This window comes from Pyricularia oryzae, chromosome 4, assembly GCF_000002495.2.
Source record: "Pyricularia oryzae 70-15 chromosome 4, whole genome shotgun sequence".
NCBI lineage: Eukaryota > Fungi > Ascomycota > Sordariomycetes > Magnaporthales > Pyriculariaceae > Pyricularia > Pyricularia oryzae.
Window position 1 is genome coordinate 673,031 of NC_017851.1, and position 25,030 is coordinate 698,060.

Below are 25,030 nucleotides of genomic sequence, written 5' to 3' on the forward strand. Positions count from 1 at the left end.
GGTGCAGGGGCGATCGCGCGTGAGGTAGTGAATGTGGGGTTTCGCTTGTTGGTACCACAGAGCACGTGACTGCGTCCTGACTGACTGCTTTGTCTTTTTGGTAGTTACCTCGCAGGCGAAATTTTCACTGTTCTTCCTTTGCATCCTCTCTTTGATCCGGTGGGAGATCAGGAATCAACAGTATTCTCTCAATCCATGTGAGAATGTTCGAAACCAAAATAAATGTATCCTATCCTATGGATATGGCGACGAACTTGAATAATATTCTGTTCATGTTCTGTTCCTTTTCCGTGTATCTGTCGCTGGAAGTCCAGCGTCAAACCAACACAAACATTGCGACATTCTGCACCGAATATTTGCCCGACTCCATGGAGTCGAAACGCAGCATCCCAAGCCAGCCACTCCTGCGATCTTTTACTTCGCAAACCTCTCGAGTCTTTGCTTCGGCAAAGGTCCTCCCGTTTCGGTGCGTTTTGTACCGGCTAGGGAGGGAGGCTTTTGGTTTTATTGCTCAATCTGGGGGGAGATGGTGATTTTTTCACTGTCTTTCTCGTGCTGCAAGATCAGACTTATTGGGCCATCATAGTCCGCGCCTGGAGCTTATTACCCAGGCGAGGCTCCAGGAGCACCTACATCTCTTCATCGTGATCATTGATGATGTTGAAGTAAAATCAAGATGTTTACCTCTTTTTAGTGTCCGTCAAACGCGCTAAAGAGGTCCACGACATGCAGGTTTGGCTGCAATTGGCTCATGTTTGCGTCACTTCTTATCTGTTTACCCCATTAAACCCCAAACCTGTGTAACCCAACGGACCGGCACTTGTTTACTCCATGACGAATGGATATGCCGAGCGTATACCGAGCTGTCTAGATTGAGACTACGCCCATCCAGGATAGCCGTCGTTCATCGTATCAGTGTACGACGATTAGCTTCGATATCATAAAATACATTTCTTGGCTGCGTTTACTATTGTCCACCATATCTATTGTGCATGATATACCCAATACACTGTATCCAAGCGCCAAACATCATGCCTTCCAAGTTTGCCCACCTTCCCCTCTCCACGAGTGGTCCTCTCGACTGCGCCCTGAGTGGCACAGCAATACTAAACCACCCCTTTTTCAACAAAGGCTCGGCATTCACGGCCGCTGAGAGGCGAGACTTTGGTCTCCTTGGCCTCCTCCCTCAAAATATTCAGACGTTGGAACAGCAAGCCAACCGCGCATATGCCCAGTATTCGTCGCGGCCCGATGACCTGGCCAAGAACACCTTCTTGACCTCGCTCAAGGAGCAGAACGAGGTCCTCTTCTACCGCCTGCTACACGACAACCTGCCCGAGATGTTTGGCGTCGTTTACACCCCGACCGAGGGTGACGCAATCCAAAACTACTCCAGGCTGTTCCGCCGGCCCGAGGGCTGCTTCCTCAACGTCAATGACGTGGACCGCGTCAGGGAGGACCTGCAGCGTTGGGGCCGCCCCGAGGACGTCGACTATATCGTCGTCTCGGACGGCGAGGAGATCCTGGGCATCGGTGACCAGGGCTGTGGCGGCATCCTCATCAGCATCGCCAAGCTCGTCCTGACCACGCTTTGCGCAGGCCTGCACCCGAACCGCACCCTCCCCGTCGTCCTCGACTGCGGCACCGACAACCAGGGCCTGCTCGACGACCCGCTGTACTTGGGCCTGCGGGAGCGTCGCGTGAGGGGGGAGAAGTACGACTCGCTGGTCCGCGAGTTCGTCGCCGCTGCCAGGGACCTCTTCCCCCGCGCCGTCATCCACTTTGAGGACTTTGGCGTGACCAACGCCCGCCGCATCCTCGACACGTACCGCCCCCGCGCGCCCGTTTTCAACGACGACGTCCAGGGCACCGGGTGCGTCGTGCTCGCGGCCATCATGGCGGGCATGCACGTCGCGGGCCTGAAGATCCAGGACCTGCGCATGGTGGTTTTTGGCGCCGGGTCCGCCGGCACGGGCATCGCCGACATGGTGAGGGACGCCATCGCCGAGGAGAGCGGGTGTGGCAAGGACTGCGCCGCGGAGCAGATCTGGCTCGTCGACAAGCCGGGGCTCCTGACGACAGCAACGCAAAACGACACCGCGCAGACGCCCTACGCCAAGAAGCCGTGGGGCGAGGGCCACGGGACGGACCTGCTCGCGGTCGTGGACGAGGTGCGTCCCAATGTCCTGATCGGCACGTCGACGGTGCCCGGGGCGTTTACCGAGGAGATCGTGCGGGCGATGGCCAAACATGCCCCAAGGCCCATAATCATGCCGCTGTCGAACCCGACAAGGCTGCACGAGGCGGTCCCTGCAGACCTGATGGCGTGGACCGACGGCAAAGCGCTGGTGGCGACGGGGTCGCCGTTTGCGCCGGTGAAGCTGGACGGTGGTAGGGAGGTCGAGATTGCAGAGTGCAACAACAGCGTCGTGTTCCCCGGCATCGCGCTCGGTAGCGTCCTGAGCAGGGCGCGGCTGGTGACGGACAGCATGCTCGTCGGGGCCGTCAAGGCCGTCGCGGCCATGAGCCCTGCCCTCAAAGATCCTGCGGGTTCCCTGCTGCCGGGCGTGGATGAGGTGAGGAACGTCAGCGTCGCGGTCGCCAGTGGGGTCATTCGCGCCGCGGTGCAGGAGGGCGTTGCGACTGAGGAGGGCATACCTCGTGGGAAAGACGATGGGGACCTGGAGGAGTGGGTGAGGGAGCAGATGTGGAATCCCGTGTACCGGGAGCTGAGGAAGGTCGGAGGTGGCGATGCGACCAGGGAGGCGAAAGGGGAGCTGAAGCAGGCTGGGACCTTGGAGGGTTGATCTGTGTGTAGGTAGGGAATTCGACGCGGACCATGCTTGAATAATGATACAGTAATCTACTAGTTCTTTCTGATCTTCTGCTTGCCTCCTTGTTTCTTCTGCATAGGTCCATGGCATGTTGTAGTTACCACCACTTCAACCTGGCCAAACTTTTGCTTTCAGAAGGAAAAGCACAAAATCAATATCCCGTTTCCCAGATTATGTTTTCATTAGAGGCACCACCCCAAGAATAAAGAACAAACCCCTCAAGCCCCAGGTCCTCTACCACCAATCCCGCTCCCCATAGCATTCACACTAGTCCCCTTGAGCGCATGATCACTCGGATTCGCCGCCGCCTCGTATAAAATATTGGCCGGCGCCCTCCCCAGCGGCATCCACTCGCCCTTGAACCCCAGATACGACAACCTGGTGACGTCCTCATCGCCATCCCCAAAATTATCCACAAAAAACAACGACAGCCTCGCCACGCCCCCAAACTTGGCCCTCTTTACATTCAGCTCCTGCACCGCCGAGGTGCGACTGAGCTCAATCTCCTGCAGCGGGGTCTCGCTCTCCGCGGCCGAAAAGTCAAAGCTCTCCGGGCGGTTGGCGAACACGCGCAGGGTGCGGGGCGCCGAGTCGCTGTCCGACGTGCGCACCAGGATCGAGTGCAGCTTCACCTGGCCCGTAAAGGGCACGTGCATCAGCAGCTGCTCGTCGGCGTCGCTGGCCAGCTCCGGCGTCGGGGTCAGGCGTTCGGCCCACGTCTTTTTCACCACGGCCAGACCGGAGTTGTGTGCGTCCTCATTGAGCGTGACGATCTTGTCAAACTCAATGCGGGTGTATAGTGAGTTTTGCAGGGCGGGTGTCAGGTCGTCGCTGTGGTCGTGACCGTCCTCGCCGTGGTGGTGATGGTGGTCGTCGCCACCATGCTCGTCGTGGCAGTGTGACATGTTTTCTTTTTTTTTGGGGGTGAAGATTGGTTTCTGGACTCAATGAAAGACGGGGAAGTGCAGTGTTCTTGTTGTGGCTGGTTATTTTTTTTTTTTTATCTCTGGGTATTGGTACGGCAGGAGGTCATGCATGTTGTATAAAAGTCACACCCCCACCTCCAAACAGGCAAACAAACAATAAGACCGAACGAAGTTAGGTAAGCATATCCGGCCAATAATTGCATATCAATTTACAGCATGTCTAAACAGCGCAAGCTGACAACGATGCAAGAACAAATCTCAAAAATGGCGTCAAGTTCAGTGCTTTTATAACAACCCGGCTAGATCTAGTTTTCAGTCACGCCTTTTGTCATGTCTAGGTATTTACGGATGCAATTTTCCCAAGCACGCGGGTTTGTTCCCCATCAAGCAATAAACTTTTGTTTTACGCCACAACCTTCTCCTTGCACTCAATGCTATAAAAACAAATTGGGAGGGTCAGTCATGGTCTCACAATCACTACATCTGATGGCAAACCCAAGAAACAAACAGCTAGGGAAAACAACTCACCCGTATTTCTCCTTGAGCTCCTTCATCAAAGGATCGTTGATCTTGGAGTTCATAGGCGCAAGCACACCTCTGTCGGAGATGGTACCATCAAGCACAAACTTGACGGCCACGGCGCAGGGGACACCGACGAGCTTGGCCATGGCCGAGTAGCCACCGGAGCCGATCGGGGCGCCGTACTCGCACAAGCTTGATGTGCGCGTCTCCCTTGAGCCGTCCTTGTTCTCGATCTCGAACTTGTGCTGGAGCATCTGCGAAGAGGCGAACCTGATTAGTACTTCTAAATTGTTCTCGCCTTGAAAGACACATGCTTATGTCTCCTTCAGATGCAGGAAAGAAAGTTTCGAGCAAGTACTTACCACCAAATCACGCTCACCCTCCTCAAACTGCATCTTCTCCTCGAGCGTAGCGCACAGAGTGTCGAGCGCGTTGCCCCTAGGGGTGATCTTCTTGTCGGAGAAGATACCAACTTTTGTTTGTAGCACGGGTCTAGTTAGCTTTCTCTATACGCAAAAGCCCCCACTACTCATCATCAGGTCACAGGTACTTACGCCACTTCAGACCAGCAACGATGCGCTTCTGCTCCTCGGTCGACTCGAAGGTGGCGTTGGAGACGATGGTGCTGACAATGTCCTGCTCCGAAGCCGAAGAGGCCTTGACGATCTTCTGAGTGGCCTCCTTCCACGGGATAGCCTCCTTGAGGAAAGGCTGCTCCTCGTCGCTGAGGAAACCAATGTCGACAAGGACCTTGATGAACTGTGGGAAGCCCTGGTAGCGAAGAGTCTAAGGCCGTCACCAAAGATCTCGGTCAGCGCACAGTTCCAAACCAAACCTCTCATCCTCTTCTCCGACTGTCCACCCCCCACAGTGAGAATGCAAACTTACACCACGGACAATGTTGTCCGCCTCAGGAATCTGGTAGCGCTCCTTGTACGGGGTCGAGTCACGGTTGGGGTACGCAACAAACGCGAAACCGGGGTAGATGAAGTAGGGCTTGGCGGTAGCCATCAACTCAGGCCCAGCGACGTTGGTGACCTTGCCGTCCTTGTAGAAGCTGGCGGCGTTCCTGAGCGCGAGCAGCACACCCCTGCTGGACCAGCTGAACTTGTAACCGAGCGGGTTGTCGGACGACTCCGGGGCGGGCAGGCCGCCGCAGTAGCTGAGGAAGGTCTTGATCTTGCCGCCGGCGGCGTGCACCTCCTCGATGGTCTTGATGGCGTACAGGTGGTCGATGCCCGGGTCCAGACCGATCTCGTTCATGACCGTGATGCCGGCGTCCTTGGCGGCCTGGTCGAGCTCCATCATGGCGGGGGAGACGTATGAGGTGGTGACGACGTGCTTTTTCTGCCTGATGGCGGACTTGATCACGGTGGCGTGGAAGGTGTAGGGGATCAGGCTGATGACGAGGTCGTGCTTGGCCACCTCGGCGTCGAGGGCGGCGTCGTCGTTAACGTCGAGCGAGATGGGGGTCGAGTGCTGCACGCCCGCGGACAGCTTCTTGGCCGACTCGAGGGTGCGGCATGCTGTTTTGGGTCAAGTCGTCAAGTTAGAAGCTGTTTTCGGTTTCCTGGGGCCAGAGCGTATGCGTCTTGAGGCAGGAGGCAGGAGGAATAACGTACCAACTGTGACCTTGATGCCCGAGTCCGTAAGGACATCGAGGGTCGGCCTGGTCACGAAGCCGGAACCCCTAGAGTTGGCGGATTATGTTAGCTCTGGACGTTGATTTCCGTCTTCTTTCTCTGATTCAATGATCCAATTGGTATGGTATACTTACAGCATAAGCACGCTCTTGGTGGCCATGTTGGGCGGGTGGTATCTGGACCGAATGGGGTATCTTTTAGATGAAAAGGCAGATTGATTGTCAAAATGTGACTCTGAATCAACAACACAAAAGAAAAAAAAATCCCAAACTTGGAGTAACTTTTCAATTTTCCAAGCTATCAAAACCAGAACTTTAACCAACAGTACGAGCTCTCTACGCGTTTGGCGGGGTTAATTATACAAATTCAATGCGACCACGCCCAGGCGAGTCAATGAATTCTGTCATAGAGGGGCACCAGCGGCCGATTTCGGAGTCCCCAGTCAAACGTCGCTTGGTCCCGTCCTTGCCCAATGTAGGTAAGCAAGCACCCTGATAGTTGATTGATTACCATGCCTACTAACATATATCCTTACCCAAACAAAATTGTGGAGTTTGAATACTCCAAATATGCTCAAGTACCCGGGAAGAGCTCACACTGACCTATCAGTATCGATCCTCCACGTCCACTTGACCAGAGTAAAAGCCGTGTGTAACCGCAATAGACTGCCGATAACCGGCATTCCTCTATCGGAAACCAATCTTTCTCCCTCTTCCAGCCTTCTTCTTGCCCAGCACAGGCCGACTCCCATGACGTCCCAGCACAGGTTGCGACATGGCCACACCCCCTTGACTAGCGGGCTGTGAGGACATTATCTGCGTCTGCGTCTGCGGCATCGTCCCAATCGCCTGGCTCGAGGCTGCGATCCTCGGCGCCTGGCTACTGCCACCCACCACCACGCTGCCGCTACCTGGCTCCTGTGACAAACCCATTGCGGCTCTCCGCTCCGCCATCCGGAGTCTCCTGGCCTCTTTTGCTCGGCGAGTCGCCTGGAGCCGCGCAGCCAACCGACGCTCCTCTCCTCCTGCCCAAGACCAGCCAAAGTCGGCCGGGTTGGAGCCCGGCTCGGATGGCCAGCGTGCCAAGAGCGCCGATTCTTCATCTCTTTTGGGAACATATCCTATCGAAGTCGCGTAGCGGGCTAGGCGAATCGCTGCGGGATCCTGCTGATGTTCCGATACCTCGTTGTCGGGCACGGACGAGGCCTGGTCGCTGTACAACGAGCGAGATTCTGAAGGCGCTCGCGATGATGATGGCGTCGCTGAGGGTGATGGAAGTCCTAATTCGGGCTGTGAAGAGCCTTTGAGTTCTTCGTGTGATAAGCTTTCGGGTTCCTTGGGAGCTGGTGGCCTCGGGGCAACGGACACTCCAGCCTGCGCTTGAGAAATCTCGCCTGCGATGGACGCTACCAACGCCTCTCGTTCTCGTGCTTGGTTTTCGTCAAGTAGGTCCGCAGGAAGGCTTGAGGTCCAGAGATGAAGTAGTCGCTCAAAAATGGCTGATGGGTCTGTAACAGCGGATTTGTCACCTGTCAGGTCATTTACCTCGAACATCTCGGCTGTAGCGGCAAATTCCTTTAGCTGCGCCAGCTCCTCTATCCAGCGGTGGCTCCCGATCTGTGTAACCAGATCTCCGGGGTTGATTTGAGTACATGCTTCGAGACTACAATTGTTGACGGTGATCATAGTTAATTTGTGATTCACCCAGAAATTCAGTAGTGGAAAAGATGCTGCACTCACATTGTGGTTATTGGAAGATGGGCACTCGCCAAGCCGTCCTCAGCAAGACGTCGAATGATTGCGAAACAATTCGACACAGAACCGCCCTTAGCATCCTGCCCTTCAGGCCAAACTCCCTTCAATTTGGCGGCTACGCGTTCCATCACTATCTGCATCACGGGTCCCAGATCCAGAAAATCTCCTTTGATAGCAGTCTCCTGCTTGACTTTCTCCAGGCGGGCCCTGTGCTCATAATCAGCCTCCTCAGCCTCTTGCTGCATCTTGTACCGCCGCCCGTGCTCAAGCAAGACGGCGTAATCATCGCGCACCACAAACGCGTCGGCGAATTGAGAGATGATCTTCTTGCGCTTTACGTCCACGGACCGGTACCTAACATCGGTCACATTACGGGTTTCAGGGGCAGGGATTGGCGGCGGACGGTGGTGATGCGAAGGGGTGACTGTGATGGCGCACAGGGCCGAGTGCAGACCGAGAGACTTAGTGAGGACGAGTAATTGAGCAAAGTGACTGTTTCTTGGTTGATAGCCAGTTGAAGTCAGGGGTATACCCAGGGTGCTTGGCGCAAGGGCGATCGAGCGGATATGACTGGCATCATCAGGAAGAGACAGGTTGGCGGTCTGGTGGGAAAAAGTAGCAGTCTCGGAGCGTAGATGCGGGCTGCGGAACCAGAACAGCGTTGTCCTTGAGCTGCCCGTTCCCGAGAATATGCAAACGAGCCACCGCTCGTCCCTTGCTGGCCGCGTGATGCTCATCCGTAAGGTGTCGTCAATAGGGCTCCGTAGGTGAGGACAGGAGAGCAGCACAGTGACCGAAAATGGCTCTGAAGCATCCGATGAATGCCTCAACTCGAGCCAAAAGACTGTGGTGCTGGTCAATACAAAAATCTTGGATGGGTCTCCAGGGCAGATGGCAATATCTAGGATGCTCTCTGTTTTCTTGGGGTCGACGAGCCACGGTAATAGAGTCTCTGGGTGATCGGCCGAGTTTCCATTGATGTCAAAAATGACCAAGGTCTTCCGCGTGCATACCACCAAGGCTCTCTGGTGCTCCTCGCCAGCATGATGCCGCCAGCCTACATTGCGTAGAGGAGTAGTCCACAAAACTCGGCACAGTTCATGCTGGCTTTCAATATCCGCAAAAGCGTTGTCAGGCATCTGCCCTGAGCTGCGCAAGGATGCGTTTATTTTCAAGTCATCTCGCCTGCGCTTTTCGTTGCTTTGTATGTGCCATACGTTCCAGTAGCCATCCACGTCAACAATCGCCAGCTGCGGGGTCCTCTCCTCATCCTCGAAATTGAACATGAAATCAGCATTTTGTCTCCCTTGAGCTTTGATGCTCAGCATGGGCGTCATCTGGATGTATGCAGGACCTGAGAAGGCCTCTCCTGCATGTCCATCGAATTTGTTCCAGATAGGGACTGTGAGCACCTCAGGTTCGAAAAGATGGGTTTCTGTAGCTGTTTGGACAACGAGCCATCTCCGCATGCCGTGATGGCGCCTTGGGAACGATACGAGTTGCAGTTTCGAAATCGCCAAGCCGTCGGCATGCCAGAACCCCTCGTACCCGGAATCGGGCGTCTTGAGGAGGACGCCTGCACCGTCGCCGGCCTCCCCGCCCCAGGACTTCCGCTCCTCATGCAGCCTCACGAGGCGCACCACATCGCCTGCCTCGCCGCAAACAACAGCAAGCACGGTGCAAGTATTGTTGTGCGCCGTGCGGTCCGTGATCTCGCCGACTCCAACCAGCGGGAGTAAGCTTTTGGTCCTTGACGATTGTTGGCGCTTGGACTCGGTGCGCCACAGCGCCACATCCTCCTGCAGCGCAGATTTGAGGTCTGCCGCAAGGCCGAGGAAGGCCTCCGGGTGCTCTTTGAGCAGGTAGTGCTGCTGAGAGCGTTGGGCACTGAAGCCCGTCGGCGGCTGGACAGGGGTCGATGATTGAGAAGGGGAATACCATTCATCAAAGGGAGTTACCTCTTGGAATGATGGGACTTTCCGTAAGGGGGGATGTCAGTTACAAGTTTGATTGAGTACTACTTGAGCAGAATGGGGTAAGAATTACCATCTTTGACGGTTCGGTTAATAAACAGTTCTCCAGGCCCATTATCGTCGTCGTTGTCGTCATCACCACGGTCCAGTCGTGGGATGTACGAGACACGACCGACATGTCCCAGGACGAGGTCGTTAAGGAGGCGGGTGTTGTTGGCGCGGCTCAGTGCCGACTGCTTTTTGCTAGCCATTTGGGGGATTGCTTATGCCAATCTCGTCGGGGTTCTGCAATGGTTGCTGATCGCGGCGCATGATTTGGGTTGGGTTGATTTGTGAATATATTTTGAGCAGGCTACCAACCTTGAAACCTGGTCAGGCAGCGAGGAAGGAGTGCAGCAAGAAGCCAGCTCTGAATTTCTGTTTCTACGACATATGGCACTAAGCAGGTGAAGTTTGTGTTGGCTTGTGAAAATGTTCTTGTTTGGTCAAATGCATTTAGCTGCGTAACGAAGAGAGAAAGAAGGACTTGGCACTGTGAGAATGAATTGATCTCCGACGAATCTTGCTGCTTGATTCAGATGGGGTCCTGAAAGTGGGGCCGCAGCGTTAGCCCCTCGCCTGGTCGCTCTGCCAACGTTCAACCTCCGGCAAAATAAACGTAACAGCAATTTCAGCTACAATCCAAATCAGACGTGTCGCGTACCTGTTTCGCGACATAAAGTTCATGCGCCTAATAATCTACAGCGAACTCAATCAAGAATAGGCGCGTCTGTTACCACCAAGAAGAGGCAATATTATGATCTCTCACATAGCAAACAAATAGAAACAAACGCCGAGATAAAACCAAAAATCGATCAACATCAAAACAAAACCACAACACAAAATGGCATCCCTCTTTGAGCCAACACCGACCCGCCACCACGGCGGCAGCACGCCGTCGTCCTCGGCCCCACCTGCCCTGTCGCTGGCGGACCAGCTCCCCAACACAAACTTTGGCTTCGACGACCTGCGCGAGCGCATGGCCAAGTTCACGGTGCGGTTCGACGCCTTCATCGACGCGGGCCGCAAGCGCGTGCTCGAGGAGCGCAGCCGCTTCCACCTTTCCATGGCCGAGCTCTCTGAGGACCAGCGCATGAAGGCCAAGAGCATCGAGGTCGCGCAGCTCAAGACCAACACGCACCAGCACACCGTCGCCAAGGAGGCCGCCGAGGCGCGCGAGATGCAGCAGGCCGTCCGCGCCCTGTCGGAGCAGCGCGACCGGCAGCAGGCCGTGCGTGACGGCCTCCTCGCGCAGATCGAGGAGACGCAGCGCGAGATCGAGAAGCGCCTCGCCGCGCAAAAGGAGCACGCCAGGAAGAAGGAGGCCATGGGCAGGTTCAACGTGCCCGAGCTGGACTTTTGGGTGTCGAACCTGTGCGTGCGGATAGAAGGGGCCGGGCAGGACGATCGGCTCAAGTTTGTGTATACCCATGTGGACGAGAAGGACTGGGATCGTGAGGCCTGGTTTGAACTGAGTACGGCGGGCAGGGCCTACGATGTGAGGCATTGTCGGCCCAAGCTCGAGAGGAGCAAGGTGGAGCGGGTGCTGGATAGGACGAACGAAACGCGGGAATTGGCGGTTTTGCTCAAGGGTATGAGAGAGCTGTTTGTGGAAGTGATGAAATCATGATCAAGTAGAATATGGAGGATGTGTTGGCTTTTGTGATCAAATACTGAATATAATGGTGCCCCGGTCAATCATTCATTTGTTTGGCGTTCCGTTCGTTGGCTATCCCACACGCTCATTGTCACTTTCAATCGGCTTGAAACAGCTTCCAATCTACAGGTTTTGTCTCCATTTGGTCACAAAGTCATGCCAAACGGCGCAATCGAGGGCATCTTGTACCTGGTATGTTTGCGCCGAGCCTGTAGAGATACTTTACTAGTCATGTCTGCCTGTAACTACACCCTTACCGATCTAACGTCTTTTTTGGCTTCCTCCCCGCCAATGAGTGCATATACGTTTCTTTCCTGCCTCATTTCAGGCATGGCATCTGCTGGGTGGGCAAACTAACAAGATTACTACCAGCTGCTAGGCACCTTACTAAACTCCCAGATGAAAGAGCCCTTTTCCAGTACAACTGCCTGCTGGCGGATCTCTGAGCCCCTTGCAAATAACCCACTGTGTTTCTCCTCATGTATTACCAGGAAGTTTGAGCTTCACAACCCACGGCAACTGAGCAGTCACCTCCCCTCCACTATTTTTATCCTGAATAGCAGCATTCATAAACAACGTGTGTCGCCCCGCCACCAACGGATGCTCATCTCCTGAACAATGACTGGTCCTACAACACTTTTCTTCAGCATACTTCTCCCTCCGCTTCGCCTTCTGCCTAGACGCCTCGAGGTCGTCAAACTTCCTTCCCATCGGCCAAGGTAGCAATCGTCTCGACAACCGCGGAGCGGTCATTATCGATTATCTGTAAAGAAAGACGGCGTCCCGGCAAGCTTCTCCCTCCAGGCCATCAGCTTCCCGCTCCAACCCTCGTCAATGTGCCCGAAGCAGTGAAGCCTGCCTGCTCGTCCGGTCCAGCACGCCTCGCGGTGGGCCGTGAGCCACAACCACGTCCACCGCGCCCAGGCCAAACTCGCGCCCGTTGTCTCGCCGATACTGGCGCGCGCCTCCGCCGTCAGAGGGCGTGCATGGGTTGACCTAGATGGTTAGGTGGGCGCCGTTGGCAAGTGCGAAGATGTGGTTGCCTTGGTCGAGGAGATGCACGCGGCCAGACTCCAGGATCCGGTGAGCGTATCCCTGTCGCCCGAAAGAGTAAGTGACTTCGTCGGAGTCGAAGTCTAGTCTGGCCTCGGCTTTGGCGGGCATGTTTGTAGTGCCTCGACTTGGAACAAAAAGACGGGGGCTGTTATAGAAGATGAGGATCATCAAAAATAGTGAATGTGCCGATGTCCTTGCTGGAAAATGCTGCAATGATTTGTTGCGGAAGATATCGGTTACTGAGGATTGGGGAATCGCCATACCTTGCTTTAAGCTCTGCAGTTTACATGTCTGTTTGTTTGCATCTTCGGCCTGCTTACCCTGTGATTCAAAAAAGATGCAGTCTGACTCTGCAGTCTTACGCAGAGTGCCAAAAAGGGGCAGGTAACAAGTTCGCGTGACTTGGTGGCGAGAATGGTTTTCTCACACTAAGAAACCTCGTAGTTGCTGACGGCTTCAAGGTTGTTTACAATCCAACTTATCGTATACATGTTCGTTTTTACAAAAAAAAAATCCACAGAAGCACCCAAACTATATTTGCAGCATATTTGCCACGTTGTTGTCGCACAGGACAGCCACTATAGCCAGTCGGCTCAACAAAAGCAGACACAGCTCGGCTGCGTCTCTCAACTCCTCAAGGTCTGCGCTCTCCAGGTATGGGAGCTTTTTTTCCCCCAGACCGTGCCATTGCCGAGGAAAGCCACGTAGAATCCAGAATATTGCTCTTCCCTTGTCGGTTCACTACAGTCCGAGCTCTTAGTCTCAGGAGGTCAGATACTGATGCGACCGACCCTCGTAAAATGCCCCGCGCATTAAATGAAATCTTTCCGTCCGTTTCGAGACTGAAGCTACCAGTGCCGGCCATCGCTTCAAATTCATGGTGACATTAGCACAGCACGTAGGCTGCCCATGGCGCTAGAACTTTGATATACCAGACTCCAGCATTGTGAGTAGGTTCCTCGGGGCAGAAACAACATCAAGGTCGAATGGGCCGGGCTAGCGGTGTCGCCATCTAGAACAACCTGACGACGCTCCGTGGGGTGTACAAGATCGAGTGAGTGCGCGGAAACATGCAAAAAGCGCGTCTCGAACTGGTTCAGGGCAAAGAACCTTGATTGGGAATCCTTGGCAGCGTTAAGGGCCAGGGTACTCAAGTGGTCGTTAGTCGAAGAAGATGAATGCCGTTTATATATAGCAGAATCTAGTTTGAAAGTCTGTAGTACAGAGAATAGCCACTACAAGTGTTATTTTGCCCACCAATGTGTACAGCCCAAGGATCTTACCCGTGTTTAGTTACATGTTTGCTTACCTCTCACAAATGATATAAAACCCAGTCCAGACCATTTTAACTGCAGCAGAAGGCACGATTTATGCCAGCTGAGGGTCCTTGCAAGGGGCCCAGGGGTACAGCGTGCATTTGGATTTGCTCAACTTGATTCCTAAAGCTCTAAGCACCTTCAATGATGCCCCTAAACTCCACCAAACACTCCCCCCAAGCCTTCTTCCCTTCATCCTCAGCAATCCATCTTCCCACACTCTCAATCCCCTCCAAGTCCGCCACCATGTGCGACCGATCCGTCGTACCGTCTAGAATGCTAATTCCACCAAGACCCAGGACGAGCGCATACTGCGCAACGGCCGCATCGACACCGCACGCCTCCGCGACGCGCTTCACGCAGCCCGCCCGCTGCCTCAGCCTCCCGCCGTCACCACTAAGCGTCCAAAAGGCCTGGAAAATCACCCCCCTCGACGCACACAGCGCCCGTAGCGGGACCTCGTAGCGGTTTCCCGGGTAGAAGCGGTTCTGCACGACGGCGGGCGGCATCGGCGTCGTCGTAGGCGTCGGCATTGGCCCATCGAGCAGCATCTCGACGTCTGCTGCGCTCGCGTTGCTGATGCCCAGTGCGCGGACCTTGTGCGGCACAAACGACGCCATGGCGGCCCACGCCTCGGCGGTGGCGGCCGGGGTGTCGAGCGGCGAGTGCAGCACGAGGCAGTCGATATAGGGCTCCTCATCCGACTCGGTCGCTGCCAAATTGCGCAGTGATGACGCCACCGACGCGCGCACCTGGTCCGTGATGGAGAGACTCGCATCGTAGGGCATGTTGGAGGCGTCCTGCGCGGGCGGGGGTGAGTACTTGGTCTGCAGGAAAAGGTCACTGCGCGAGACGACGCCTGCTGCCACGGCGCGCCGGACACCCTCCCCAACCAGATCCTCGCGGTAGTGGCGGGGCTGGGCGGCCGTGTCAATACCGCGGAAACCGACCTGGAGGGCCTCGAATACCAAATCTGCTGTGCGTTCCTTCTTCCACGCCGTGCCGTACATTAACCTGGGCATGGAGGCGCCCGTGGTGAGGATGTGGTCTGCCGCTAATGCCGAGGCCGTGTGTGGTCCGGACGTGCGTTTTGTATGAGTGGACGACGACATGGCTGCCGAGGATTGAAAATCAAGCAGTCTGATGTTGAAGTGATTGCCTTGAGGCGAATTGTAAAGAAGGCGTTGTCGATGACGTTGGATTTGCTGGCGTGGCACAATGTTTGGTTTAGTAGTTGGCAATGTTAATAGACGGCTGTTCGATATTATCTTGAAAACCATTTATGACCTGGTATCCGGCCACGGATTTTGAAATGAATGTATCGTAGAAAGAAATTGCAGGTTTGGTTTATTTTGTGTAGGTAGGTATTGGGTATCCCATTGGCCAGGAGAGAACTGCAGTGAGACTGCCAGAGACTCCAAGTGCATTCAACAAAAGTAGGAAAGAATTCGTTGAAAGCGAGAACCTTGCTCCTTCCCGCTGCAGTGGCAACAACAAATTTAGACTCTTGGCCAGTCTAAACTGGAACCTACTGTCCAGTAGAGCAGAACAAGTGCATCAGTATCTGCAAGTAGCCGTCAGTTTTCTGCATCCTGCTCCTGTAACTGGACAATATTGATGACAAACAACTTGTGCAGAATCGATCAAACATTTTCATTCCACAATGCTACCTCATGGCTGATCCGAGCTTTGTTGCCATCGTCATGGATGTTGCGGGGTTCCTGCTGCAAGCGTGCAACGTGCCTGCAGTTGATGTACATCAAGTTACTGTAGGTCATCAAGTGTCAATATGCAGCGGGCAGGGTGCAATCGGCGCCCGAGCGGGGCATTGGGCGGGGCATTGCCGGCGGGGTGACGGCTCGACGGTGCGGATGGGATGAAGCATCCCGGGGGCAAAATGAGCGCATGGGAAAAGAACGGCTGCTAGGTCGGATTAGGTAGGGAGCGAAAGGGGCCGGCCGAAAGTATAAAATGCCGCATCTTTGCTTTTGCAAGGCTCCGAGAGAAGTAGTGTTGGTATTTATCCAACGACATATAACAGAGAGATAAGCAAAATATATATCGCCATTTTGCAGACTTCTACAAACTACCTCGATTAGGCAGGCTAGCAAATAAACTGCACAGCTGAGAAGCCTAACCTTTAATCTGCACCAAGTTATCAACTCAATAGCACGATCTCAAGATGACGTCGTCACCGTTCACAGTAAGATGGGGAATCATGGCTACTGGAGGCATAGCTGAGAGTATGTAACACATTTACTTGCAATATGCAACCCAGCGCATGAATGCCCAAAACGAAACAATTATATATGATTTCTTTTTTTTTTGAAAAAAAAAGAAAAAAAAGAAGAAAAAAAAAACTTAACTTACCACTGACACCCAACAAACCCTCCATCCAGCCTTCGCCAAGGATCTCCTCACAGACCCCGCCATCCGCGATGTCAGCGACGTGCGGCACGACGTGGTGGCCGCCGCGTCGTCCACCTCGGCTGACCGCGCCACCGCTTTCCTCAAGAAGATCGATGCGCCCAACAAGGACGCCAAGGCCTACGGCTCGTACGCCGAGCTGGTCGCAGACCCCAACGTCGACATAGTCTACGTCGCCACGCCGCACAGCCACCACTTTCAAAACGCTATGCTGGCCCTCGAGGCCGGCAAGCACGTGCTGTGCGAGAAGGCGCTGACCGTGACGGCCGCGCAGACCCGAAAGATGATCGAGACGGCCAAGGCCAAGAAGCTGTTCCTCATGGAGGCCGTCTGGACTCGCTACTTCCCGCTTAGCATCAAGATCCGCGACCTGATCAAGTCGGGCGCCATCGGCAGTGTGCACCGCGTCATGGCCGACTTTTCATTCAACAACAGCGCCGCCGACGGCGGGCTGGACTTTGACAATGGCAACCGCATGGTCAACCCAGACCTCGCAGGCGGCGCGCTGCTGGACCTGGGCATCTACTCGCTCACTTGGGTGTTCCAGACGCTGTACCACACCCAGGCGGCGGGCAACAAGGAGAAGCCCACCGTGACGGCCAACGTGATGAGGTACGACGCCACGGGCACCGACGAGACCACAACGGTGCTGGTGGGGTTCCCCGAGCACAAGGCGGTCGGGGTGGCAATGACGTCGCTGCGCGTGGCCTCGGACGTCGACGGTAAGTGGACCGCCGGCCCGACGATCCGCATCCAGGGCAGCGGCGGCGAGATTGCCGTCTACGGCGTGGCCGCCAAGCCCTTCAAGTTCCACGTCCTCCGCAAGGGCCAGCAGGAACCCGAGGTGGTCGAGTGTCCGTTTCCCAAGGACGACAAGCGCGGCGGTTGGGGCCACGGCATGTACTGGGAGGCGGACGAGGCGGCCCGGTGTCTGCGGGACGGCAAGCTCGAGAGCGAGGGCCTGCCCCACGAGGAGAGCATCGCCATCATGGAGGTCATGGAGGAGACGCTCAGGCAGGGTGGCGTCAAGTACCCAGAGCTGATCACCTCTGATGTCTACGACCCCAAGAGTCCGTTAAACACGGGAAAAGCGTGATCCTTGGAAGGAGTGGGTTGATTTGTAACAGATGTGAAACGGGAGGCAGGAACCGGGGCTAGTATCAGGCCCTTGATTCTTTTCCAGGATTGGGCTGGCTGGATGGGATGAACGAACAGAGTGATCGATTTGGCTGTGGAAACGAACGGCACCTGGGCACGGCAACTGTTGGTTCATCCAGTCGCTTTCCGGACGGAGGTTGGGGATCGAGCGAGAACTTGACGTTTGCGAGTCTGTAGTGGTCATCCCATTGTGGCCTGTTGATATATGGTTATGCTTCCGAGCCTGTCCGGTCGCTAATTTATCAAACTTTTCTTTTCTATCCAACTTAGTTTGAATCTCGCTTTTCGCCTTTATCGGATTGTCAGTAAAATGCCGTCTCCGTCCATATGCGATTTCTTATTTTTCCTTGTTTTTATCCCAATCTAGGCATCAGACAAACCTCGTCCATTCCACCGCGTTTCACCTCAATCGATTTCCAGAAAGAACTTTAGCGGCAATGCAGGTCCGTTGGAGATGTTTTGTTCTCTAACAAACAAACAGACGGGAATTGGATGCCCACTAGAGAATAATAAAACATCGCTTTTTTTTCATCGACCATGACTACTCTGCGATCGGACTGGGCGAATTTATTCAAGTTAGGATTGATGTGAACAGCAAGACACGCGAAAGCGAGTACGAATGGGCACGCAACTACCTAGGTAAGGTAGGTACCTACCTAGTTCTAGGTGCAAAAAGAAAGCTGGAAAAAGCTTGTCACTCGCTAAACGCCCCCTCCATTAAACCCTTGCAAGCTCCACCTTCTGAATTAGGTTCGAAGCTATTAATGTTCCCCCAAAACACCACATCGATCGCTAACCACCAAATGACAGGGACAACAGGAACAACAGGAACAACCTAGTAATAATGTCGCGACACAAGTAACTCGTAAAATAGGTAGGTACCTGGATGCTATGTACCTAGGTTGTCATGTAGCAATCAATCGGAGAATTTTTACTCGTGTTGACTAATGGACAGAGAATGTCTTCAAAAGTCTAAATGAAAGTCTGCCTTGACAGGCTCAGACTTACACGATGAAAAGAGAGAGGGGAAAAAAAAGATCCCAACCATCACTGTGTTGATTTCGGGGCTCGGCCCGTACAGGTCAGCCCAGCCCTCTCGTGTAGGGTTCGGCATCAGCGCCGAGGGTGTTCGCCAAGTTCTTCGGCTTTTCCCTTTCGGCCCCTCCAGTTCAAACAGTTCGGCGGCTGATGGATGAGCCAAGCCAGCAGTATTTATCCGAGTCATCATTTTATTGGAGAAGAATTGAAACCGGTACACTATTGTGTATAGTGAGAAGAGAAAAAAAAAAAGGGGGGGGGGGGGGGGGTTGACAATGCAAATGCCATCGATGCACTTTCTGTATCATCACGCCTGCCTCATTAGCTTGCATTGTCGTCATGTCCCCAGCTTGCGGCTAGTCAAATCAACATGTAGTTGCAGCCCCACATTCAGCCCAGTACTACCACGTCTTCAACATGGTGGGGCCACCGCGGGGTGAAATCTTAGAAGACAGCGCAAAGCTCGCGATAACGCCGCTAGAGACATGCTGCCTGTCAAACGACGTCCCGCTGCTTTTGATACCTGCTGGAAGTGCTACGGACAAGTTTAGCTTCACCGCCGCTACCTCACAAATAAAATACTTGTTTTGAGCGAGTATAATCAGCACCTTGGAGTTCGATCAAGAGGACGCGTAGACGAAGAGGCACGGGGGCGTGTTTCAACGAATATTTTAGGCCAAGTGATTCAAAAAGAACTAGGCAAAGACATCGTCAGCTACTGGACTGCACCTAGTCTGGGCTAGCTAGTCCGGGCGCTATTCTTGAGGTCCCTCAGCTGAGCTGAGAACTTGTTGGATCACCCGCGCATCGTACGCCTTGGTCTAAAATCCCACCAGAAACAACCTAGAACAAGCTAGCGCCTACCCGCCTCAGCCGCCCTAGCCGTTCGGTCGGTTTACGGGATTGGTTATTATTGTGCCAACCGCAATATTGAACAGTCACAGCACTGCTGATTGATATTGGAGGGAAACAAGTTCTTTGGCTAGCATGGCGGCCACGCAACTAGCAGCAGGGGACAGGAACGTCGCTGACAACTCCGTCATCCCATCGGAACCCGCGGCTACTGCTACTTCTGCTGCTGCTACCACTACACCTTCCAGGGCCACACCCTCAACCCCAGCTCCAGCACCCGACACCACCAACCCAGAGTCTTATGAGGCCCAGCACGTTCACCAGGTCTACAATACCATCGCCCCGCACTTCTCTGCGACCCGCCACAAGCCCTGGCCCGTGGTAGCCGCGTACCTGGCCTCGCGCCCGCCGGGTTCCCTAGGCTTAGACGTCGGCTGCGGAAACGGCAAGTATCTGTCGTGCGTGCCGCCGGGCTGCTTCGCCCTGGCCTGCGACCGCAGCGACCAGCTGGTTGGCCTGGCGGCACGGAGCCAACAAAGGACCACCACCACAGCAGCAGCAGCAGCAACACAGTCATCATCGCAGCAGCCCCAACCCCAACACCAAAACAACCAGGCACTGGTAGCTGACGGCCTAGCCCTGCCGTTCCGCGACTCCCGTGCCGACTTTGCCATATGCATCGCCGTCGTGCACCACATGAGCACGCGCACCCGGCGAGTTGCCGCCCTGTCCGAGATCCTGCGGTGTCTGACGCCGCCCGGTCCGTCATTTGACGGCAGCGACCTGGGCGCCGAGTCTGGCAGGGCGGGAGGCGGTGGGACCGTCATGATCTTTGTTTGGGCGCTCGAGCAGTCGTCCAGCCGTAGAGGGTGGGGTGAGGGAGGGGAGCAGGACCTCTTGGTGCCCTGGGTCATGAAGGGGGATCATGGCAGAGAGAAAAAGAAGAAAGGGGGTAAAAAAGGGCCCGCCGCCGCTGCTGGTGATGGGCAAGAGGACAAAAGAATTGGGCAGGATGGAGAAGAAGCGTCCCCACCAGCTGCTGGTAAGCCTGATCAGACCTTCCAGCGGTATTACCACCTCTATAGAGAAGGGGAGCTGGAAGAGGACATTGTCGCAGCCCATGGGAGGGTGCTAAGCAGTGGTTATGATAGAGATAATTGGTGGGCTGTAGCCAGCAGAGCGGCGCCCTCCTAGCCCCACTCCACCGTATGTTGCTTTGAAACTCATCCGAGGCACAGAAAAAGATCAATTAAAAAGGGTGAACCTACACATCTAACGCCCATCATGACGCATGACTATCTATCCATAAAATGTCAGCAAAAGGCTCTGATAATGCAGAACCAACCTATCAAGGATATCTGAAGGCCTCCCACGTCGCTGTCATCTCTAAATCAAAAACTAAATTAAACAAAAGCAAAGCAACCCAGTGGCGCTTGTAAGATGGGTAGTGATGTAAACAAATAGATAAAGGGGAGTAAAGAAAAGGGGAGAGAGCAAAACCATAAGGTAAAGATTCATTAGAAACGAGAAACAAAAGAAAAAGAAATCTCCCCGCCGTACAAGATAAAAAGTCTACCGTCATGAATCGTCTCCAATCCTTCAATGTCCGTCCAGAAATCCCAAATCCTCTTTTGATCAGCCACCTAGCAGCTCGGCACCTCTGATTGAACTCTAACCACACCCAACGCCATTGCGCAATGTTCGCTTCGTGTCAAGAACCGCCAGTAGAAAAAGAAAGAGCAAAGATAAGGAGAGGCTTCGAGTCCAGTATGCCAAAGGTGACAGCGATGTTGTTGCGGGTAATTGCCGATTGGAATAAACAAAAAGCACCTGAAAAAAAAAGAAAAAAAAACGACTTTGCAAGTTAAATGTGCGCGGGAAGTTGCAAGTTAGGGGCGAGGCGAGTCGAGAATCCACGATTGTTTGTTTCGCCGCTTTTCAACGTTTCTACATCATGCGGCGACTCGCAAGCTCGCTATCATCCGAGCGTGGGTCGTATTGCCTCCGACGACTTGCTTCAGGACCATAGCCAGGACTTGCGCGCCTCTTGACACCAGAAGGGTCCATAAGTTGGTATGATGAAGGCGTCGACAAAAATGGTCCTGGGCTTGCAGTTTGGCTATGCACAGGACTTGTGCCGGGCATTCCCATTGAGTATGCTGGCGTACTATATGGACTCACACCGGTTGTGAGTTCCGAAACCCCAGGGAGCATTCCGCCGCTTCGGCCGGCAGTTGGCGGTGGAAGTGTCCCAGTATGTATGGGTGCAAGGTTATGGCGAGGCGGCGGGGCACTGCCATACATCATTCCCGGGTCGCCTAACTCGTGTTGACTCTGTGGTCTGGTGACAAGGGATCGGCCGGGTGGAAGATGTGTAGGCATCCCCGGGGTGCCACGTCCGCCGTAAAAATCGCGTGGAACGCTGGTTTGTGAGTGTGCGTGGTGGTGATGACCCCGAGAAGGCGAGGCTCGGTGGTGAGGGTTCTCTACGCTGCTTCCAGACAGAGAAAAAGGGGTGGTTCCTGCACGGCGCGCCATCTCGTGCTCGCCAATCTGCCAATGCATTGCCTCGGCTGCTCGCCAAGGCACTTGCATCTCCTCTGCAAGTTTTGCCCACATTTCGGCTTTCAATCTGGTATGGATTAGGCGATCAGCTGTCTGTGTTTTCCATAAAGTCACAGGTTGTCTATTTGCTCAGACATGACTTGCGTATCGCCTCTGGATACAGTTTCTCTGAATACAACTGAAATAGTACTTACCGCTCATACAGCCTCGCAAGTTTGTTCTTGCGCTCCTCGTCCCACTCACTCCGCCTTTCAAGATAATTCTGATAGTGTAACCGGCAGCTAATGGAGCTGCGGCCTGGCAAGCGTTTGGATATCTCATCCCACTTCATGCCACTGCCACGAAGCTCTATGATGATGGCGTCTTCTTCTGGAGTCCATTTGCTCTGTTTCTTGGCGGCCTGGGGCCCTTCAGCCATGTGCGGCGCCATTGTTCTCCTGGCTTGAGGAGGTCCGACGGCACCAGAGCCCGGAACGGCCGTCAGGCCCTGCGTGAATCCAGGGGTTCCCGCGGGCCCGTAACTTGGCGCGGGGGCAAAGGATGTACCAGGAACTGGTCCCGTTACCGGCCCCGGTCCCGGTCCCAGTAATGGGGGAGGAGGTGCGTAGGATGGACCAGGCCCGGGGCCGAAGGCGCTCGTTGTATACTGCGGCGGCGTTAATGTAGAGGGCGGGGTGATATTTGGCGTGTACGAAGAATAGTACGACGGCGGTCCGCTCGTGGTGGTTGCTGTCGGTGCCGTCGGCGGGGACTCAGAGGTCGACTGGGCTTGATGCGGACGAGCGGCCGAGGACTCATTTGAGTCGGAACCCTTGAGGAGCGAGGCGATATCCACGTTGGCGGTGTCTCGCCTACCTTTGCCTGGAGCGGCGGGCCGTGGTCATCGGCGCAAGCAAGCTGCGCGGCGCTCGTCGGTCTGGGGCGAGACGGTTGGACTGGCGTTGATTTCAAGCTACGATGTTGAGCCTGTTGGATGATAGAATGGCAGGTGAGAGCAAAAGTGTTGAGGATAATAAGCCGCAGCAAAGTCGGAGAGTTTGGCCAGGTTGACGTCGCGCAGCAGGGAAATATTGAACGAGGCCCAAGTTCCCTGGCAGCCCGAGACCTTGGACCCTTGCTGACCTTATAGCACGGTGCAGCCCGGCTTTCTGGTCCGTGGGGAACCGCAACAAGAGACCGAAGAACCAAGTATGAATCAGGTGCAGCGTACAAACAGGAGAGGCGATGGGTAGTTCTCGTACAAGAGGGGAAAGGCCTGAAAGTAGAAGGCTAGTTTGTGGGAGAAGTGTGGCAGCAGCTGGTACAGAAAACCCTTGATGCTTGACAGAAAAGAAATATCAGAGTTCGACCAGGGGTGGGCGTTTTCTTTATTAGGATGATAGTGCGTTGTCTCCTAGGGGTACCGAGTCTCGACCAGACCATATTAGGCGTTTCCCGACAAAGTTGTAGCCAATGACAGAGACACCACGCCGTAGATGTATATCGGACTGGATGAAAGTCAAGGACGGGAGTCCGACAAGGAAATGGCAGGCTGACCGACGGGAAAGTACGTCAAGTAGTCAGGCCGGTTAGTTGCGTGGTAGAACTTTGCTCGGTTCAGATGGGCTCTCTGCCACAGGCAGTAGCAGTAGTCATCGTAGTGTCGTCTGACCGCCCCGACCCCTGGACTGGTTTGTCGCGGTATTCCTCTTCGGCTGTTGGCCTTTGACTACCTTGTCATGTTGGCCAAATTTGGGCAGGGAACAGGGTAATAGGCGGTGGGAAAGGAGTTTAAGGGGGAGAGAATAGAGAACAAGGACTGGATATTCTTCGGGAGGATGCGCAAAGGCGGTTGGACAGAGGTTGGGCGAGGTTGCGTGGGGAAGACTTGGACAAATTACAATGGCGAATCGTAGGGCTGGCAGCCAGCTGAGTATGTCAGGTAGCTTGTCTGGGAGTAGTTAGGTAGCTTGTCTGGGAGTAGTTAGGTACCTCGAGGCTCGGTACTTTGAATGGTGTGGGTGGGATTGGCTTGTCAGTGGTAAAGAGGGTCAAGGGGAGGGCAGTGGGCAGTGTGTTTGTAGTTTTACTCTACTTCTAGCTTATTATGGCCAAGGAATAATACGTGTAACCTGGTGGGGGGTGGTGGCAGGCTCCAGGGTTCAAAGATAGGGATGACGAGCTACCGAGGAGTGTACAGTACAGTAGGTACCTACGGTAGTATTGATGAGTGAATGAATAAATGGGTGGGTGAGTGGGTGGAGCTGCAGTGGGAAGAAGAGCATGCATGGGTGTTAGAGTTGGGGAAACTGCATCAATAACGCTAGCAAATATTCGATCCAGATTTCCTGAAAGATCGGATTGGGGTGTGCAGATGGAGGGGGGGAGGGGGTGAGATTGACGGGAAGGCAAGGTACCTACCTACCTCCAACCTATGCGCGTGTATGTGCAGACGGTGCGAGTGACCACGCGTCTTTGCTGTCTTTCTCTAAGAGAGCGTAAGAGGAAATTAAAAGCAAGCTGTGGGACCAACCGTCTTGGTTCTTGGTGGAAATGGGGGAAAAGAGTAAGTTGGATGCCTTGCTTCGGTGCATTTCTGGTACAGTAGGCAAATGCTCCTTGTCAGTCATTGATGTCTCGAAGGTCTCCTGGGTCTGGGCCACACTTCTGGTGCATGATCTGACGGGATGGGATAACATGGGATGAGATGAATGGTTTGGAGGAGAGTGGGTGTGCATCCCTCCATGTCAACTTGTGACCAGGCATCTTAACGTGGCTGTGTTATATGAGTTCGTCAAGCCAGCGACAGGAACCGGAGGCTCCTGCTGCTACGTCTGAAGATCGATGGTATCATCATGCCAAACCTGTTTGCCGGAGGAATGAGAAGTACAATGATCCATGGAAAAGTCGAAATCCCTGAGGTGGAGACAAAATGAAAAAAAGCAAACAGGCAATCCCCGATTGGCAAGCCATCTGCCTTCGTTGGGAGCGGCTAAGAACGGGAGCCAACGAGTAGCATGCAGGTAGGTACAGTATGCAACAAGAGACCCAAAGATTAGAAGATGGGTATACCGACAAGAGCATGGCATATCTCATTATTCTTTGGCAGCGACCTTGCGGTTATCTGACAATCGGTAGATTCCCGCCCCGGTTGGCTGTTTTTAGAAAAAGATAGCTAAGCCGCCGCTTGATCTCGTTGTGGAGGATCACCGGGTCAATGGTTTTGGCGTTTTCAGGAATAAAAAGAAATGGGAAAAAAAGAATAAAAAGTGGGAAGATCAGATGCATCGA

General features: G+C 54.3%; 10 protein-coding genes across 10 annotated transcripts; 4 read left to right on the forward strand and 6 right to left on the reverse strand.

Moving 5' to 3' along the window:
- The first annotated feature begins 149 nt into the window (after nt 1–149).
- MGG_08562 (NAD-dependent malic enzyme) lies at nt 150–2,880 on the forward strand. Its single transcript, XM_003716035.1, has one exon. It carries the CDS (start codon nt 993–995, stop codon nt 2,805–2,807), a length of 1,815 nt encoding a protein of 604 aa, XP_003716083.1. The 5' UTR covers nt 150–992; the 3' UTR covers nt 2,808–2,880.
- MGG_08563 (uncharacterized protein) lies at nt 2,821–3,898 on the reverse strand. The gene has a single exon (XM_003716036.1). It carries the CDS (start codon nt 3,737–3,739, stop codon nt 3,053–3,055), a length of 687 nt encoding a protein of 228 aa, XP_003716084.1. The 5' UTR covers nt 3,740–3,898; the 3' UTR covers nt 2,821–3,052.
- A 143-nt stretch (nt 3,899–4,041) lies between these two features.
- MGG_17041 (saccharopine dehydrogenase) lies at nt 4,042–6,294 on the reverse strand. The gene is made up of 7 exons (XM_003716037.1): nt 6,060–6,294; nt 5,905–5,972; nt 5,171–5,808; nt 4,837–5,068; nt 4,645–4,754; nt 4,289–4,536; nt 4,042–4,194 (listed from the first exon to the last, which is right to left on the reverse strand). The coding sequence occupies exons 1-7, from the start codon at nt 6,083–6,085 to the stop codon at nt 4,164–4,166; spliced, it is 1,353 nt and encodes a 450-aa protein (XP_003716085.1). The 5' UTR covers nt 6,086–6,294; the 3' UTR covers nt 4,042–4,163.
- On the reverse strand, nt 6,225–10,176 carry MGG_17042 (uncharacterized protein). Its single transcript, XM_003716038.1, has 3 exons — nt 9,726–10,176; nt 7,665–9,654; nt 6,225–7,587 (listed from the first exon to the last, which is right to left on the reverse strand). The coding sequence occupies exons 1-3, from the start codon at nt 9,901–9,903 to the stop codon at nt 6,612–6,614; spliced, it is 3,144 nt and encodes a 1,047-aa protein (XP_003716086.1). The 5' UTR covers nt 9,904–10,176; the 3' UTR covers nt 6,225–6,611.
- Nucleotides 10,177–10,325: 149 nt separating this feature from the next.
- MGG_08566 (kinetochore protein spc-25) lies at nt 10,326–11,471 on the forward strand. Its single transcript, XM_003716039.1, has one exon. It carries the CDS (start codon nt 10,536–10,538, stop codon nt 11,319–11,321), a length of 786 nt encoding a protein of 261 aa, XP_003716087.1. The 5' UTR covers nt 10,326–10,535; the 3' UTR covers nt 11,322–11,471.
- Nucleotides 11,472–12,179: 708 nt separating this feature from the next.
- Nucleotides 12,180–12,512, reverse strand: MGG_08567 (uncharacterized protein; the record flags this gene model as incomplete). The annotated part of the gene is made up of 2 exons (XM_003716040.1): nt 12,180–12,344; nt 12,411–12,512. 2 exons carry the CDS (start codon nt 12,510–12,512, stop codon nt 12,180–12,182), a joined length of 267 nt encoding a protein of 88 aa, XP_003716088.1.
- Nucleotides 12,513–13,563: 1,051 nt separating this feature from the next.
- Nucleotides 13,564–15,490, reverse strand: MGG_08568 (aldo/keto reductase). The gene has a single exon (XM_003716041.1). It carries the CDS (start codon nt 14,998–15,000, stop codon nt 13,852–13,854), a length of 1,149 nt encoding a protein of 382 aa, XP_003716089.1. The 5' UTR covers nt 15,001–15,490; the 3' UTR covers nt 13,564–13,851.
- A 180-nt stretch (nt 15,491–15,670) lies between these two features.
- MGG_08569 (NADP:D-xylose dehydrogenase) lies at nt 15,671–17,709 on the forward strand. Its single transcript, XM_003716042.1, has 2 exons — nt 15,671–15,963; nt 16,120–17,709. Exons 1-2 carry the CDS (start codon nt 15,903–15,905, stop codon nt 17,241–17,243), a joined length of 1,185 nt encoding a protein of 394 aa, XP_003716090.1. The 5' UTR covers nt 15,671–15,902; the 3' UTR covers nt 17,244–17,709.
- A 1,058-nt stretch (nt 17,710–18,767) lies between these two features.
- Nucleotides 18,768–20,814, forward strand: MGG_14001 (tRNA (uracil-5-)-methyltransferase TRM9). The gene has a single exon (XM_003716043.1). The coding sequence runs from the start codon at nt 19,331–19,333 to the stop codon at nt 20,387–20,389; it is 1,059 nt and encodes a 352-aa protein (XP_003716091.1). The 5' UTR covers nt 18,768–19,330; the 3' UTR covers nt 20,390–20,814.
- Nucleotides 20,806–23,182, reverse strand: MGG_15357 (MYB DNA-binding domain-containing protein; the record flags this gene model as incomplete). The annotated part of the gene is made up of 3 exons (XM_003716044.1): nt 20,806–21,827; nt 21,955–22,621; nt 23,164–23,182. 3 exons carry the CDS (start codon nt 23,180–23,182, stop codon nt 21,143–21,145), a joined length of 1,371 nt encoding a protein of 456 aa, XP_003716092.1. The 3' UTR covers nt 20,806–21,142.
- Nucleotides 23,183–25,030: the final 1,848 nt, after the last annotated feature.

Bases quoted from the DNA above. Each gene is read 5' to 3' on its own strand.
- MGG_08562 (XM_003716035.1), top strand. From the start codon at position 993: ATGATATACCCAATACACTGTATCCAAGCGCCAAACATCATGCCTTCC.
- MGG_17042 (XM_003716038.1), bottom strand. From the start codon at position 9,903: ATGGCTAGCAAAAAGCAGTCGGCACTGAGCCGCGCCAACAACACCCGC. The intron at 9,655-9,725 runs GTAATTCTTACC...CCTTACGGAAAG, and splicing joins TAACCGAACCGTCAAAGATG to TCCCATCATTCCAAGAGGTA. The intron at 7,588-7,664 runs GTGAGTGCAGCA...CAACAATTGTAG, and splicing joins CATCTTCCAATAACCACAAT to TCTCGAAGCATGTACTCAAA.
- MGG_08568 (XM_003716041.1), bottom strand. From the start codon at position 15,000: ATGGTTTTCAAGATAATATCGAACAGCCGTCTATTAACATTGCCAACT.
- MGG_17041 (XM_003716037.1), bottom strand. From the start codon at position 6,085: ATGGCCACCAAGAGCGTGCTTATGCT. The intron at 4,755-4,836 runs GTAAGTACCTGT...TACAAACAAAAG, and splicing joins CGTTGCTGGTCTGAAGTGGC to TTGGTATCTTCTCCGACAAG. The intron at 4,195-4,288 runs GTGAGTTGTTTT...TTGTTTTTATAG, and splicing joins GAGCTCAAGGAGAAATACGG to CATTGAGTGCAAGGAGAAGG.
- MGG_08563 (XM_003716036.1), bottom strand. From the start codon at position 3,739: ATGTCACACTGCCACGACGAGCATGGTGGCGACGACCACCATCACCAC.
- MGG_08569 (XM_003716042.1), top strand. From the start codon at position 15,903: ATGACGTCGTCACCGTTCACAGTAAGATGGGGAATCATGGCTACTGGA. The intron at 15,964-16,119 runs GTATGTAACACA...CCCTCCATCCAG, and splicing joins TACTGGAGGCATAGCTGAGA to CCTTCGCCAAGGATCTCCTC.
- MGG_14001 (XM_003716043.1), top strand. From the start codon at position 19,331: ATGGCGGCCACGCAACTAGCAGCAGGGGACAGGAACGTCGCTGACAAC.
- MGG_08566 (XM_003716039.1), top strand. From the start codon at position 10,536: ATGGCATCCCTCTTTGAGCCAACACCGACCCGCCACCACGGCGGCAGC.